Raw genomic sequence first — 17,310 nt, forward strand, 5'->3', positions numbered from 1 at the left:
ATTTATTATTTTCTCAACATTTTCACTTTTACAGTGAATAGATGTGCTTTTTTCTCCCTCTACAGCCCATAATATCATTAAACCAAAATCAGGATCTCAGTAAATTAATAACAAAAAAAGTTTGTATATTTTTTTTGTTTCTAATGAATGTAGAAAACATCCTCTTTAATGTTTAATACATATTTGAATTATTTACTAAATTGTAGATTAATATTACAGACTTAAAAACTATAAAGGATCACATATCGTCACAGACTCCATTTTTGTTGATTTTTGCCTTACTACATAATTTAAACAGACAATCTGCCCCTTACGCTGTGCCAACAGTTCTTGACTGAGAGAATCAGCCAAGATGGGGCAAAGTTGGCAAGCAAAAGATGTTACTTTGAAGTAAGAGAGTATAAATCAAATTTTGGCTTATTTTATATATTGTTTTTACTTCATTACAAGTGTACATGCGTTCCTTCGTAGTTTTGATATCCTCAGTATTAATCTACAATGCAGAAAAAAAATTAAATAAAGAAAAAAACATTGCATTAGATATAAAGTTGTATATTTATTATCTTGCAGGAGTATACTCTTGAAAAATGTTTTTTTCATATCGCCAAAAATATCGTTATATGCTGAAATATTGCAATATTATTTTAGACCCATATCGCTCAACCCTAGCAATGATGAAGCTGGAATGATGTATTGTGCAGCCCTAATATCATCGCTGTCCTATGAAAAGCACTTATCTCCAAAACAGCAACTTTGCAGGAGAGACAAAAAACATTGTAAACTTTGAATGGAAGTCAATGTAAAAAGAGTTTATTTCAGGTCATTTTAAAGAGTTTCTATTTGTCCGTTCATCAAGAAATGTTGTCACAGTGTAAGGGACAGTTTGTCTGTTCAAATGAAGTAGTAAACTAAAAATCAACAAAAATGGAGATAAGTGTTTTTCATAGTTAACCATAGTCTAAGCACTATTATTCAGCAAGTTTCTGAATAAGAAATCCACATATCTCAGAAACATTGCCAAACTGCCACTCACCCCACAAAGCAAGGTCATTCCTGCATTGTTTCAATAGTTTTTTTTTTATTCTTCTACGAAAAATGAACTAAGAACATCAACAGAACCAGAACAATGCTTGTTTCCTCGTTGGTGCTGTAGTCACAATTCGGGCCTATGGCCTTCTGTGTTCTGGGAAGAGGAAGCTGATTGGGCGCTTTGAATGGACTTGTTATCCAGTAGATACACTTTCTTGATACACTTTCTGATGCTGGGACTTTCCCAGAGTACTGCGCTCTGATCTGCTATCTTCTGGTTTCCAACAATCTTCTGTATCTGTGCTGAAGTATATATATATATATATATATATATATATATATATATATATATATATATCCAGTGGAGTCAGCAGAGACCTGCACCTCTCTTTGTTTCTCTGTCTCTTTTTTCTCTCTCTCTCTCTCTCTTTCTCTCTCTGTGACTTCCTTTTCTTCTGGCCTGACGTCAGTACCCCATTGAGATCAAAGGGATAAAAATGCAGCTCAAATGCATAAGTTCAACAGAAATTCAAGCTCCCTTTCGGCCGCACAGGGGAATTCATAACCGAAAAAAAAAGAAAAAATTAAAAGAGAGAGCTTTTACTGCTTGCTGGAGTGACATGGTTGCATGGCTGTGAATGAAGGTCTCGTAGCAACAGCCAAGAGTCCATCGTATACAATGACTCATTCAGATATTTACTTCTCGACGGTTTATCAGCAACAATGCAACAGCCAAAGTCACTCAAATACAATGGACCCTATTTTGGTGATCTGTCTTTGCTTTATAAGGATGGGAAACATACGCAAACGGCATGTGCTAATTCTCTTAATTAATCATGGTTTAACCATTCAGTGTTTTGTTTGCCATTCCATTTAAGAGCCAGGTGTGCTCTGACTTTGGCACATTGCTATTTCGGGGGTGCAGCTACCTGGACGTCTCCCACACTTCTCAGCAAAGGAAACTTATCTGCTCGTTCAGGCTTATTCATTCTGTTTTTTGTTGATTTTAAAGTTTGTAAAGCTGCCAACTGGCACACACTATGGGGTAAGAGGCCAGGGCATTTTTTTGTTGAGTACATAAATCCACATGTGTTCATTCATAGCTTTGATGCCTTCAGTGAGAATTTACAATGTAAATAGTCATGAAAATAAAGAAAACGCATTGAATGAGAAGGTGTGTCCAAACGTTTGGCCTATACTGTACATCTATAAGTTTTCAGTGAACCAGTACAGAAGACCTGGTAGTGGATGGTGGTGGGAATGTAATATTTAATCGATGGCAGTGGGCGTATGATATTTACCGTATGTTTGTCTTTCTGTGCTCTTGCTGAGACAGGCTGGTGGGGTGGCGGTTTCCATGATAACACCGACTCATGTCCCCGGGATGAGCCACCCTCAGCATGCACCTCCTGCCAGACCCTCATACACCCATAACATCACCCTGCAGGAGGTACCCAATGGCCCAGAACTCGGCTCCAACGGTAAGGCCCTGAGGGGAGAGATTCTGTTTTAAATGTGTTGTGTCACATGCTGCTGATGCTCTACACTGTTAAAAGCTCTTTGAGCAACTTTTAGAGGTTCTTTTAGTTAAAAATGTGGGGGAACTCTGTAAGGTGCTTTGATGAGCCTTCAAGAAAAGGTTCTTAGAGCCCAATGGCATGGAGCTCAGCTCCAATGGTAAGACCCGGAGGGTAGGGGGAATGGGGAAGTGGATGGATGGATGGATGAATGGATAGTTGTTGGAAAGACACAAGAGATGCCAATCCCAACCAGTGCATCACATGCTCCCATTATAGTTAAAAAAAGTCTACACTCTAAGAAATATAAGTACAGATTTGTACTTAAAAGAGTACAAAGCTTGTCGCTGGGGCTGTACCTTATATTGAGGCACAAAAAAGTACCTTTCAGTGAAAGTCCTTTTTTGTACCCATGGTTTTTGTGGCAGTAAAGATCATAAAGATTATAAACATTACCATCAACTAAATATGGCTCAAAAACTTGATGATACAAAATTGTCTGGCTTTCAAATAAAAAAATGTGCAATTTAAATATATATTGTTCATTAGTACAGTGATGCAGAATACTGAATGTACCCTTTGGCTGGTAAAATGGTACAAATCTGTACTTATTGCTGTTAGAAATGACTTTGTACTTCAGAGGGAACAAATCTGACCCTGTAAAGACCAATATTGTACCTTTGAGGGTACAATTATGAAGAGTGTACCTTCGAGTACAAAAAAGTACTCATGTCGTACCTCTGTTTTTTAGAGTGTACATCTACATAACCCATATTTTGGTGGGTGCCTAGTTTCTGTTTTAAATGTTTTGTATCACATGCTGCTGAAGTTCTACACTGTTAAAAGCTCTTTGAGGAACTTTTTAAGTGTTCTTCAATTTATTAACTGTGGGGGAACCCCTTAAGGTGCTTCCATTAACCCTCAAAAAAGAGTTTTTTGGAACCCAGTGGCGCAGAGCTCGGCTCCAACGGTAAGGCCTTGAATGGAGACTTTCTGTTTTAAATGTTTTGTGGCACATGTTGCTGATGTTCTACACTGTTAAAAGCTCTTTCAGGAACTTGTAGGGGTTCTTCAAGTTAAAACTGTGGGGGAAAACCCTTAAGGTGCTTTCACGAACCTTCAAAAAAGAGTTTTCGTAGAACCCAATGGCTCAGAGCTTGGCTCCAATGGTAAGGTCTTGAAGGGAGATTTTCTGTTTTAAATGTGTTGTGTCACATGCTGCTGATGTTCTAAACTGTTAAAAGCTCTTTAAAGAACTCTTATGGGTTTTTTTATTTATAAATGTGTTAAAAATCCATAAGGTGCTTTGATGAACCTTCAAGAAAAGTTTTTTAGAACCCAATGACGCAGAGCTCATTTCCAATGCTATGGCCCTGAGGTTACAGGAATGGGGAGGTGGATGGATGGATGGATAAATGGATGGATGGATGGATGGATGGAGGGTTTTTGACAAGACACAAGAGATAGCAACACCTAGTCGTAATAATACAGTAACAAGCCAACAAACTCCAATTATAGTTAATTAGGTACACATCTTGACCACCTCATTTGTGACGGTTGCCCAGTTTCTGATTTAAATGTTTTGTGTCACATATTGTTAATGTTCTACGTTCTTAGAATCTTTCTGAGGAATTTTCATTGGTTCTTCAAGTTAACTGTGGGCTGAAAACCCAATGGCCTAGAGCTCATTTCCAATGGTATGGCCCTGAGGTTGCAGGGAATGGCTGAATGGCAGTGGTTGTGTGGATGGATAAATGAAGGGTGGATGGAAAGATAGAAGAGATGCCAAATGTGGAAGATCAACCAACCAGTTCATAATTAACACCTTGTCATGATACAGTTGTAATTTGAAGAACCTCCAAAAGGTCCTCAAAGACGTTATCGTTTTAATTGTTTTAAGACTGCTATATTATACATGTAAATGTTCTCTGTCCTGATTGGCTGTCCAGTAATAAGCCTCATTCAAAGCGAAGATCCAAACTGGTGACCACTGATGGCTTTACTGTAAAAAAGGGTATCTCTTTATTTGGGTTAAAATTAAGTGATAAAATATTAGTATCACTTTTTACTTTATTGATTCATTGTAGATGCCCCATAGATGCTCAACTAACATCCAGCTTTCATTCAAATGAATATCTATTTAATGTCACTGTGAACTAGAGCTGTTAGCTGATTGGTCCGTAGAGTTTGTTTATCTTCTGATGTGACATTCAGAGTTGACACATTTCCAGGGTAGACATCCTGTAACATGTAAAGGCTTCTACCAGCGAATTCGCATTGTGCAAACTTTACCACAGCCCATCTCAGGCTGGGAAGTAGCATCTAATAGATTATTTATGTGGTTTATGACACCGTATGACATGTTTTTATCCAGAAGCCTAATGAATCTGATGTAGTCTTTTTGCTACAACTTATCTCATATCAGCTACTCTAAGGGAGCTTTCACACCTACCTTCTTTGGTCAAAACCAAAATTGCAGGTGTGAATGGTGCTGTAAACCACAAGCTGGACCAAATTTCGGTCTGCACAGTTAAAGATCCTTTGAGGAACTTTTAGGGGTTGTTTAATTTGAAACTGTATGAGAAACCGTTAAGATTATTTGATGAACTTTAAAGAAAAAAGCTAGTAGAAGAACAATGTTTCTTGAAGGTTCCTCAATGAACTGTAACCCCACAGTTGTAAGTTGAAGCACCTCAGAAAGTTTCTTTAATTGTGCAGAGTTAAATTAGCCAGAACATTTCATCAAATTCTTCTATTTGTCTGTCTCTTACTAAGCCTTATTCAAAACATAGAGCCAAACTGGTGAGCACTGGTGACTTATCGAAACTTTACTGTAAAACAATTTACATTTTTAAAACCTTTTTTAAACATTTTTAAACACTTTATCTAGATGGTTTGGACTTTCAGACCAGTTATAGAAAGTTAAAGCATGCAGTTGCAGGAGCATCATGCAGCATGTATGGCTACAACAGGTTATTCTGGTGATTCCTATATCTATTGTAACTGTAGATTAACGCTCCTTATTATTTATAAACAGGGATAAAAGCCATCTATTTACATATTACACCTAGGTGAATTCTGCTAGGGGAGGCACCAACTCTTAAATAGAGAGTCAGATTCTGGCAGGAAGGCAGAATTCTGCACAACACCTGTTTTTTTCTTCTTCTATTGTTTAATGGGTGAGGATCCAGACTACCTTTTTTGATTGGTTCTTTGGCTGGACCATGATTGAAGCACCTTTTAGACCTGGTATTTTGGTCTGGACCAAACAAGATAGGTGTGAAAACACCCTTTAGAAGAGTTGTCCCCAAATATTTGGACATGTACTGTAGCTATATGAGTCTTGTCTGCAGATCCAATGCAAAACCAAAGGGCTCATCCACTACATACAGTGCATTTACTGCACTTTACTGTATTTAATTTTTTAATTTAATTTGTTTTTGGAATCTTCTGGCTAGTCTAACTGTGCAAGATCCTTAAAGAAAATCCTTGAGGTTCTTCAACTTACTATACACTTTTTACGGTGCTTTGTTGAACCTTAAAGAAATGGCTTTTTAAGAAGAACAAAGTTTTTTAAAGGTTATTTCACAGTTGTAAATTGAAGAACCTCAAAAAGTTCCTCAGAGTTCTTGCACAGTTAAACTAGCCAAAAGATTCAAGAAACGAATGAAAGCAAAATAAATCTATAACATAAGAGTATTTTCAATAGTTAAATAAGTTGAATTCTGTGTCAAAGTAAAAGTCAGAATCTGGCGGGGAGGCAGAATTCGGCAACACCTGTCCTTTTTCTTCTTCTATTGTTTAATGGGTGACATTAGACTGCCTCAACTTCCAGTAATTGGTCTGAAAGTCCATGATATAGTTGTTCCAGACCGATACTACACTCTTTTGATTGGACCAAATGTTGATTCTCTGGTCTGGACCGTGGTTTGCAGCACTTTTTAGACCTTTTAGAAAAAGATAGGTGTTTAGAGGAGCTGTCCACAAATATTTGTACATGTAATGTAGCTACATTAGTCTTGTGTGCAGCTGCAATGCAAAACCAAAGGGCTCATCAAACTACATACAGTACATTTACCATGCTTTGCTTAATTTATTGACCCTAACTGCACTTATTACTCTTATCGTGTTATTCCTTCTGTACGTCTGGCCTTGCTATTGGCTCTTTTAGGCAGTATAACTTAAGTGGTTTAAGTAGTTAATGTCCAGTAGACTAGGCCTGCAGTGTCCTTTGAACTGCTGCATAGCTGAAGTCCATGTCCACTATGAGGTCATTCCAGTCGTTATAAAGCATAGAGTGGCAGATTGTTCGTAGGGAACAGAGGCCTTTGTGTGGGTGTATGAAACCAGCACACGTACACACGCTCTCTCTCTCTTTCTTTCTCTCTTTCTCTCTCTCACACACACACACACACACACACTCAAAAACACACACACACACACACACACTCCCTACACTACACACACTCCCGTCTCTTGAGTTGGAGACAAGAAGGCATCTGGAAAAGGCATCGCTTTGGGGTCAATGTCCGTGCCGTCCCCCCAGAGAACAACGCTCTATCTGCCACATTGAGTGTGCATGTGTGTGTGTGTGTGTGTTGCAAGATGATTGGGGGGTTGGGGGGGTGGCCACATGCCCAGCATTTTTCAGGCAATGGCTTTTTTTCTGCTGTCGTTTATTTAAAACGGGAACATTCCTCCCAGTGCGTTTGCCTCCGTTTGACATCAGCCTCCCCCTTGCTTTTCACATTGATAAATGGCGGGATGGTGACACATGCCATGTTGGCGTATGTGTGTGTGTGTGTATGTGTGTGTGAGAGAGTGTGTGTGACTGTATGTGAGTGCGTAGGGGGGTTGCGTTTCGGGCACCGGCTCTCCTCCGTCACCTCCCGGGCGGGACGCGGGGGCACAAGGGTGCAGCAGTGGCCGTCCCGTTCCCAAGCCTCGGGCCCCTGGGGCTTCTGCTCTGGGATGATGGGATTTGCTGATGTTTGTTGCTGGAGAAAAGGCTCACACACACACACAAACACACACACACACTCAAAGCACTCCCAACATACGGACACAAACAATATCAAGTGGAAAGTAAGAAATGACCGCGTGAACCCCTCTCTCCGAAGCGCTGCGTGAGACGACCTTGTTTTCCCTGAAGGTTTAATGAGATGGGATTTCTGAAGACCAGCTTTTTCAAACAAACACTTGAACAAGTCTGAGCCTTACCCGTTAGCGATTGTTATTCGGACACTTTGCTCTCTTTAGTTCACATTAGTCCATTAGGCTTGTCAGATTTACGAGCCTTTCTGAGGATGTACCAACATCTAAACTAGATAAACTGTAGTATACAGAATTTTAAACTATATCCTCGCTGTCCAGTGAAAAACAAGTATCTCAATATTTGTCGATTCTTAGTTTACTATGTAATTGGATCAAATAAACTGTCCCTTTAATTGCAATCATTTTTGCAGACGTCGATAATAGTCATTGAATCTTTTTACATAAGAGAGCAAGTCGCGCTGTGCTGCTCTCTCGCCGGAGTTTATGCACCAGTGACGGTGCCTCTACACACACACACAAACACATGCACTGCGGAGACTAAATGTGTGTGTGGAGATTTGTTAGCTTGCGAACATATTCAAGGCTAATATGACTTTTCTCAAAACTAAACAGCTTTAGAGAACATTTAGAAGGTTTAGAGTCATCCAGTCCCGATGGGCTTTAGTTTAAAGTTCCACGGCTCCGGTGAAGGAGTTTTTTGGCTTTAAGCCAAATGAACGAGGAGAACCATCAACCGTAATCACACCAGCTGTAACAAGACCTTTGGAAGGAGATGGTCTTGGTCCGTCTCAATAAACCTGAATGCACGATTCGCTGTGCTACTCCAACAGGACAATGCTCAGCTTGACAATGCTAGCATGGCTACACATCCCATAGCATGGCTAGATGAATGGATGTAGAAACACTGTCAAATTTTTCAGAAGCTCAAATTTAATGGCATGTATACAGCTCTGGAAAAAATAAGACTGAAAAATAATGAGTTTCTTTGATTTTACTAAATTGAAAACCTCTGGAATATAACCAAGAGGAAGATGGATGATCACAAACCATCAAACCAAGCTGAACTGCTTGAATCATTTCACCAGGAGTAAAGGCATAAAGTTATCCAAAAGCAGTGTGTAAGACTGGTGGAGGAGAACACGCCAAGATGCATGAAAACTGTGATTAAAAACCAGGGTTATTCCAACAAATATTGATTTCTGAACTGTTAAAACTTTATGAATATGAACTTGTTTTCTTTGCATTATTTGAGGTCTACATTGTAGATTAATATTAAACACATGAAAACGTTTAAGGGACACACGTGGAATTAAGCAGTAAACAAAAAAAAAAAAATAAAACACAATCCCCTAAACTTGATCAGTTTAGATGGGTGATTTGAGTTGAGCTGGAGTGAAGGAAAAGCAGCAACTATTGTTCAGCACCTCCAGAAACTCCTTCAAGATGCTGAGAAAACTATTCCAGGTGACTTTCCTTCATTCTCCTTGAAGACACTGAGATTAAAATACCTCAAATATGGCAATCTAAAGTATAAAACATATTCAGTTTTTTTTTGTTTTGTTTTTTTGTTTAAAATATAATTCCACACGTGTCTTCAATATTAAAATGAAAAACACTTAATGAGAAGCTGTATCCAAACTTTTGACTGGTACTATATATAAGTATATTTGCCTTGCCGTTTTTCAGTTGAGTCTTGATGTAGCTGACGAGGCGCGGCTGAGTAAAGCCAAAAGCATTAAATGAATGGCTGTAAGACGCTGTGTAAGACGGTAACCTCAAAACAGGTTCACGTACTCTCGGCCAGACCACCAAAACCAGAGACCGTTGAGCTTCACGCCGGAGCTGTTAGTCAAACTGAAACGGGACGACCTCGGCTGCCACAGTACAACCACCAGACCTGCCAAAGCCTCAGCAGCAGAGTTAAACTGTAACTGCTGAGCTAATCATTCAAACCTAATAGCCTGTAAAGAATCTGATGCAGAAATGCTGCTTCAGAAGATTGTTCACTCAACAGCGGTTAACACTTTAATCTGGGCTCGAGTGGAAGTCCACAGTTCAGCTAAGGTCTTTCTTGTAGTTACATAAATTACATGTTTGCCTTATAGAACTGAATATGGATTCTAATAAGCTGAAGATTATTAAATGTGCAATTTAGATGGCATTTTAGGGGTTATTGTCTCCTTTACTTTTTGTTTTTGTCCAGCAAAAAACTTTGATCTCTCTTTTTTTTGTCTTGACATGTCTGACAACATAAGATGATCAGAATTAACCCTTGGATGGTGTTCGGGTCTGTGGGACCCGTTTTCATTTTTCATTAAATGATACTAAAAAAATATTTTTTCTAACTCAAACTCATTGGCATTGGCTCATTTTTTGTGAAAAACATATATAAAAACACATTTTCGATAAACACACAATGTAAAAATTACTTCTGTAATTTTGCTGAATTAAATACAAGTAGCAAAGTAAACTAGTAACAAAAATATGAACACCACACAAGGGTTAACTGATTATCTCATCTCTTCATCACCACACTCTTTAAATATAACCATATACATGAAAAATCATGAAAAAAGGATTTGCCCCTTATGGATTTCTCTTATTGTTTTTTTTTTTTGTCATACTTTGTCATTTTTTTAAGATTATCAAACAAACTGGACAACAACCTGGCCCTATGTGAAAAAGTAATTGCCCTTCATTTTATTTTATTTTATTTTTTTTGTATTTTTGTGCCATAGAGCTTTAGGTCACCAACTTAATGCAGGGTGTTCTTGTAGAAAGTAGAATTCATAGTTCCATCAGTTTCAGTAAGCTGTCCAGGTCAAGGTGCAAGCAGCAAAGCAGCCCCAGACCATCACACTACCACCACCCATGTATGACTTGCAGTATGATATTCTTTTTCTGACAGAAAAATAGGACACACATCTTCCAAAAAGTTCCACATTTGTATCTTCAGTTCACATAATATTTTGTCTGGGGATCCTGGGGATCATCAAGATTTTTGCTGGTTAATGTTCTGTCTTTCAGCAGTGTTTTTTTTTTGCCTTGGAAGTGTCCTATGGATACCATTTTCACACAGTCTCATTCTTATTATTGTATCGTTAACAAGAACCTTGCCTAATGCAAATGTGACTTACATTTCTTTAGATTGTTGTGGGTTCTTTTGGGACCTCCTGGATGAGTTGCTCATGCCCTTTTGGAGTACACTCACTAGGCTTGTCACTCCTGGGAAGGCTCACTAGTGTTCCATGTTTTCTCCATTTGTGAAAAATAGCTCTCACTGTGGTTCAATGGACTCCCAACCTTTTCCAGACTGATAGATTAGCCAATTACTTTGTTTTCTCATCTGTTTTTTAATTTCTTCAGATAGGTTGTATTTAAGTGACTTTTTCATTCTAGAGATCTTGCAATAATTAGGTGTGGTTGTGGCTAGTAGTGAAATTGAACTCAGCTTTGTAAAAAATGGGGTTAATTACTGTTTATTTATGGTAGTTATGAACACAACCATAATATACTGTTCAATACAAGAATGTTGCTATTTAAATACAAGAAAATGACCATAAATGAACATTTATTTTAACTATATAAAGTATCAATGTTACTCCTGTGTGTTACTCCTGTGGCCCTGTATTAGTTATTGCTCTTCTCTCCACTGTTTTAGGTTTCACTACTATGCTTTTGGTTAAATAAAGATGCCTACAGTTCTAGAACACTGTCAAAAGCAGAATATTTTGGAGAAATCCAGTTAAAATGTTATTTATGCGGTACTGTACTTTCCACCACGGCAGTGCTTGATTCTCTACACACTTCGGTTCAGCCTTCCGATGGAATGTGGGCTTAGATCATTCCTTCCTTATTACGCTTTTCCCTTTGAAAGCTCTCACGTGCAGCGGAGGCTTTCATATTCCGGCAGGTAGGCTGACATGTGGCGCATAATTAATCAGCGCCTGCTTTTTTTTTCCTAAGAAAGGGAAGAAATGAAAGGAGGAAAAACATTTTTTCTGCGTGTAATTAGAGGAGGCAGGGCGGCCTGTGGCAGACAGAACAGCACAGGCCGTCGGAAAACGGCCGCCCTCTCGCTTTCCAGGTGTGTCGTGAAACACAAGCACGCACGCACGCACTCGCACGCTTGCTGGTGACTCTGTGTGTGTGTGTATGGTGTGAGTGTGTGTATGCTGTGTGTGTGTGTGCACGCTGCGAGGCTGATGGGTGCCCGCTGTTGCTGCAGGTGCAGGCAGTTAAACCAGATCATGGACTATAAACTGCTCTGCTCTTACATGCGCGAGAGCTGCACGGGACACATGAAACGCTTCGGCTCTGTTTGAACACCGGCTTGTCTCACTCTCGTTACGTCTCACTCCATCAGTAACAGGTAGAGGGCTACCCAAGTGTGAAAGTGCTCTCGAGAGAGAGTGATACAGTAAAGGAGTGTGTGTATATATATATATATATATATATATATATATATATATATATATATATATATATATATATATATATACATATATATGTGTGTGTGTGTGTATGAGTTGCAGAGCTGGGTTGAATACCTTAAAGGCATGGGAAAGTCATGAAAAAATCACAGAAATGTATTGGTTAAAACATGTATAAATGCTGTATCAGTGTACTCATGCTTTAGTACAGTATAGTAACACATAGTAACAAGTTTCATTCTGATAGTTTCATTCTGTGTGTGTGTGTGTGAGCATGTGTGTGTGTGTGTGTGTGTGTGTGCTCTGTAGAGGATAGAAGGATGTGTATTAGTGGGCACGTTTGGCTGTAAGCCCACTGTCACACACTGTACTTCCTGACATGCTCCATGCCACACTAATGTTTACACCAGGCCTCCTATCCATCCCTCTTATACACTAAACACACGCTCACATGCACAGCGTCATGTATGTGTGTGTGTGTGTGTGTGTGTGTGTGTGTGTGTGTGTGCACCCATTTATAATACACATGATGCAAATGTTCACACACACACACACACACAGACACACACATATATACAGACTGTCTAGTCAATGAAAAGTAATATTGCCAATACAATAGGACTCTCTGGAGGACCCTGGTGCCTGGAGCAACCATCAGATCCTTACAGCAATGTTCTAAAATTGTGGAAATCGTTAGTAGAACCATGGAATAAGCAAGTGTCCCAATACTTTTGTCCATGTAGTGCATGTAGTGCAAGTAGACTCCTCTATCAGGAGAGTGAGTGTGAAGACTTAATCTCTCCCACCCACACACACACTTTCACACACACACTCTCTCTCTACAGTAGTGTGTGTATAGGTTGGGAAGCGGGGACTAACAGCTGTGTTTGGGCGCTGGGGGACCGCTGGTCAGGGTTTATGAGATATGATGTGACAGCTGGACAGAACGAGAGAAGACAAGTTACAAGATACAGAACTGATATGGAGGATAGTGGTTTTGTAGTGTGTGTGTGTGTGTGTGTGCTGGTGAGATAATATGTATATATATATATATATATATATATATATATATATATATATATATATATATGCAGCTCTGGAAAAACATTAAGAGACTCAGATGTTCCTATGTATAGGTTTATGTGTGAGTAAAATTAACATTGTTGTTTTTTTCTATAAACTACAGAAAATATTTCTCCCAAATTCCAAATAAAAATATTGTCATTTAGAGCATTTATTTGCAGAAAATGAGAAATGGCTGAAATAACAAAAAAGATACAGAGTGACCTAATGCAAGTAAAGCAAAGAAAACAAGTTTTAAGAGTTCAGAAATCAATATTTTGTGAAATAACCCTGTTTTTTAATCACAGTTTTGTTTTCATGCATCTTGGCATATTCTCCTCCACCAGTTTTACACACTGCTTTTGGATAACTTTATGCCTGCACTCCTGGTGCAAAAAATCAAGCTGTTCAGCTTGGTTTGATGGCTTGTGATCATCCATCTTCCTCTTGATTATATTCCAGAGGTTTTTAAGTGGTCTCTTATTTTTTTCCAGAGCTGTATATACTGTATATGTGGGTGCATACATTGAAAATGTAGTTTAAATGACTGATATTCATATTTTTCACATTCTTGTCACTTATGAAAAACTTATTTTTATTTGGTATACATCGTTTTTTTTCTGCTAAAAGTGTCTTATTTTGTTGAAATACGCTGTTGCTTGTTTTAAGCTGTATTTCTTGACAAAACATTAAGTTATCTCCTATTTCCTAAATTAATCATAACTGTTAAACCTAACATCAACTGTGAATGCACATGAACCACATCATAAATGGCCTCACTCCAACTCCTATAAATCATGTGGACTTGCCATGAACACACTGTGCAGTGTTCAGCTTCACAAACAAGATAGCACCTCAACTTATCGTTGCTGTTCAATGAAAAATATGCATATGCAGCAACTTTATTGAGGAAAGATGTAACTTCTTAACTAATCAAAAAAAAAGTTTAATTCAGGTCATTTTTGAGAATTGCTATTGGCTATTGGTCTATTTATCAAGAAAGTTTGATGCAGTGTAAGGGACAGTTACGAAAATGGAGATACTTGATTTTCATATGACAGCAACCATAAGAGTTAATTTTAATAGTTTAGAAATCAATATTTGGTTGAATAACCCCGTTTTTAATCACAGTTTTCATGCATCTTGGCATGTTCTCCTCCACCAGTCTTACACACTGCTTTTGGATAACTTTATGCCACTCCTGGTGCAACAAATTCAAGCAGTTTAGCTTGGTTTAATGGCTTGTGACTGTGGCTCTTGATTTTATATATATAGTGTTTTTGTGTGTAAAGTGTGTACAATGTGTGTGTGTGTGTGTGTACAGTGTGTGTGTGTGTGCGTGTGAGTGAGTGTGTTTAGGCGAGTGGGGCGTAGGTTGCTCTGATGAAGGGCACGTCCTCCTGAGTGAAGGCCCATTTTTTCAGGCTTAAAGTAAACAGGCGGCCGGCGGGGGTCTGGGGGGTTATGGGAAAGGAGGAAACAGTGATGCTAATCAGCTTCACACACACTTCCCCCAACTATACACTGAGCGAAAGAGAGAGAGAGAGAGAGAGAGAGGGAGAGAGAATAACAGAGAAGTTAGAAAAGTAGGAAAGAGTTAGAGAGATGGATGGAAAAAGACGTATAATAAAATTGGAGTGCGTTTCAGGATTTACAGGATTTTTCACTTTTTCACTGCAGGTCTGAACAAGTATGGTAACCATTCTGGACATGGTTTAATACCAAGCACTTACAAACCAAACTGAGCCCAGTTTTCATAGCTCAGTTAACTACCTGTACTTGGGGGCAAATGGAAAAAGGAACCATAATGCATCTAACATTGTCTGCTCTGAATGATGCAGCCTTTTGCCATGTTCACACTACGTGAGTTTAGCCCAGTTTTTCAGTCGCCGAAAGTTTTTTGTAGATCGCCAACAGAAAACTCTGTTCTGCGTTAAATCAGCAGTCACTCACACTTGCTCAGTCATGTAGTGTGAACCACTGAAAGGTGCTTGCTGAGCTGAGCAATCCCTGACAAATCACAGATGCCTGGCAAATATCTAGCATGCTTAATATCTGATCCAGTCAGCGACTGGGAGTCAAGAGCAGCAGCTACCTACAGCCAATGGGATCACATAGAAAAAGACAACCACAGGTCCAAAACACATCTTCTGCATGACCAGAGCCTGACTGAACTAAACTCTAGAGGGAGCTCGCGAGTGAGTCCTCTATAAATGAGGGTGAATAAAGCTAGAATCTAAAAAGTTTAATTAAAAAAATAGTAATTATTGAAGGTACTTGTTCTGAATAGTCCTTTAGTTTTAGAAAGTAGAAAGTAGAATGTATTTTACTACAAAAGTAAAGAAAGTGTGCCAGTATGTTGTCATTATCTCCGCTATTGTGAGCTGATTGGTTGGTGAGCTGATACTGGTTTAAAGACCTATAACTGGAGTTTAAAACATTAAAAAATATACCTGCATAGATTTAACATTTTATATTGTTCTGTGTTGAGGACATAAGTGCATATTTCAATATAAAATTAACCAGACATTTATAAACACTGATTTTACTCAATTGCTTCATATATTCCATACGTTTTGTTCTCACTTCAAGTGCGTATTCTCCTCTCTAGAGATCCTCTAGCTTGGCAACAGAACTTGTTTTTAAACAGCAGCCAGGAGAATCTATGATTTCCCATGGTAAAAAATAATGCGATTCGTCACCCTGTGTGGCCGATCAGTCAAGTAGTGTGAAGAATGTTTCCCAATACTTTTGTCCATACTGGTGGTGTCTAGGTACAAATAATGAACTCCGTGGTCAACCCTCAGATGATGAAATGACACTTCCCCTTCCACACAATCGATTTCTTCATTTCATATTTTGCTGTGTTTTCATTTATATAGAAATGGGTGGGGTTTCTCTGCAGCAAGGCAAAATTCACACCCCTGATCAAAGTGTGGGAACACATACAGTGCATACCTTTTCAGAACATCTGGAACTAGTGCACGTTTTTCACTCTTTCTTAGTGTGCAATAACTGAACGCACTGCACACCTGTAAGAACAGCTGAGCGAACGCCGATTGTAACTGTATGAAAGTTTGAAAGCTTTCAGGTTGGTAAACCTTCTTTCTGAGGTGTGCAGTGAGGCCCTTCTAACCCTTCAGAGAAGGGGTGACAATAGGTGCACGTAAATTATTACAAAATATTTAATCAGGAAATATATATCAAAGTTATTGTAAACCATAAGCATATATTTTATAAATTAACTACAATAAAAAACAGCGTGCCCCTACTACTGATTTTGAGAAGGGTGTAGTAATGAGTCTATTAGCAAAGTCGCAGGACAATCTAACCAATCAGATTAATGATTTTCACTCCGGGGGCCGGGGCCATGACTGTCTAACCCCTTCTCAGCGCTGTGCTAAACGGGCTACGCATTGCTTAGTGTAAAATGGAGCGCTGGCATGCTGGATTAGTTCAATAGTTAAATGAGACAGATATTGTGTCACGTCAAAACAATATTTTGCCGTTCAAAATTATATGTGCCATCTGGCCAAACACCTCTATGGCTAATTGTTGCCACTTCAATCAGGAATTAAGCACTATAAAAAGACCACACTATATATTTTGTTTTCTGCACAATTCTTCAGATTTTTTTTTGTTTACTGTTTTTTTTTTGTGAGCATATTTTTGTTCACTCCAGTGTAAATATATCTGCTGTGTATATGTTTCACTGACCTAATTAAAAAAAAAAAAAAAACTTTTACAGCAGAATGTGCTACAGTGTGTATATCTGCACATATGCAAATATGTCCGCACATGTGAACAATAAAAAAAAAATCTACAATTGGAACTATTTTATTATTACAAAAAACATTTACAGCAGAATGTGCTACAGTGTGTATATCTGCGAATATGTCCGCATATGTTAACAATCTGAAGATTTTTTTACAATTAGAACTATTTTATTATCACTGAAGATGCAAAGCTTAAATATAAACTAAATATGAGTGCTTTTTAATTATGCCAGTGAGTATTAGATTAGACAGAAATCTGGAGATTTAAATAAAGCTATTTGGTGCAAACGTTTGATTTTAGTGCTATATTTGCTATATGTAGGTGTGTGTGCTTCATTTTGCAGGATATAAGAGATATTTCACAGTTTGGGTGTATGGTTTTGTGAAATTGTGTTTGAGCAATGGGAAAAAACTGCAATAAAAAAAAATAGGATTTAA

General features: G+C 38.5%; 2 protein-coding genes across 2 annotated transcripts in view; both read left to right on the top strand.

The window, feature by feature from the left end:
• The window catches only part of LOC103026716 (ATP-sensitive inward rectifier potassium channel 1), a 342,879-nt gene that overhangs the window by 270,008 nt on the left and 55,561 nt on the right, over nucleotides 1–17,310 (top strand). The window lies entirely within an intron of this gene.
• Nucleotides 1–17,310, top strand: part of ets1 (v-ets avian erythroblastosis virus E26 oncogene homolog 1) — a 109,588-nt gene that overhangs the window by 14,763 nt on the left and 77,515 nt on the right. The window contains exon 3 of the mRNA XM_022679742.2: nucleotides 2,366–2,510. Coding sequence (XP_022535463.2) covers nucleotides 2,366–2,510 — 145 coding nt within the window. The remainder of the gene's footprint in view (nucleotides 1–2,365; nucleotides 2,511–17,310) is intronic.

Source organism: Astyanax mexicanus, chromosome 9, assembly GCF_023375975.1.
Source record: "Astyanax mexicanus isolate ESR-SI-001 chromosome 9, AstMex3_surface, whole genome shotgun sequence".
Taxonomy (NCBI): domain Eukaryota; kingdom Metazoa; phylum Chordata; class Actinopteri; order Characiformes; family Acestrorhamphidae; genus Astyanax; species Astyanax mexicanus.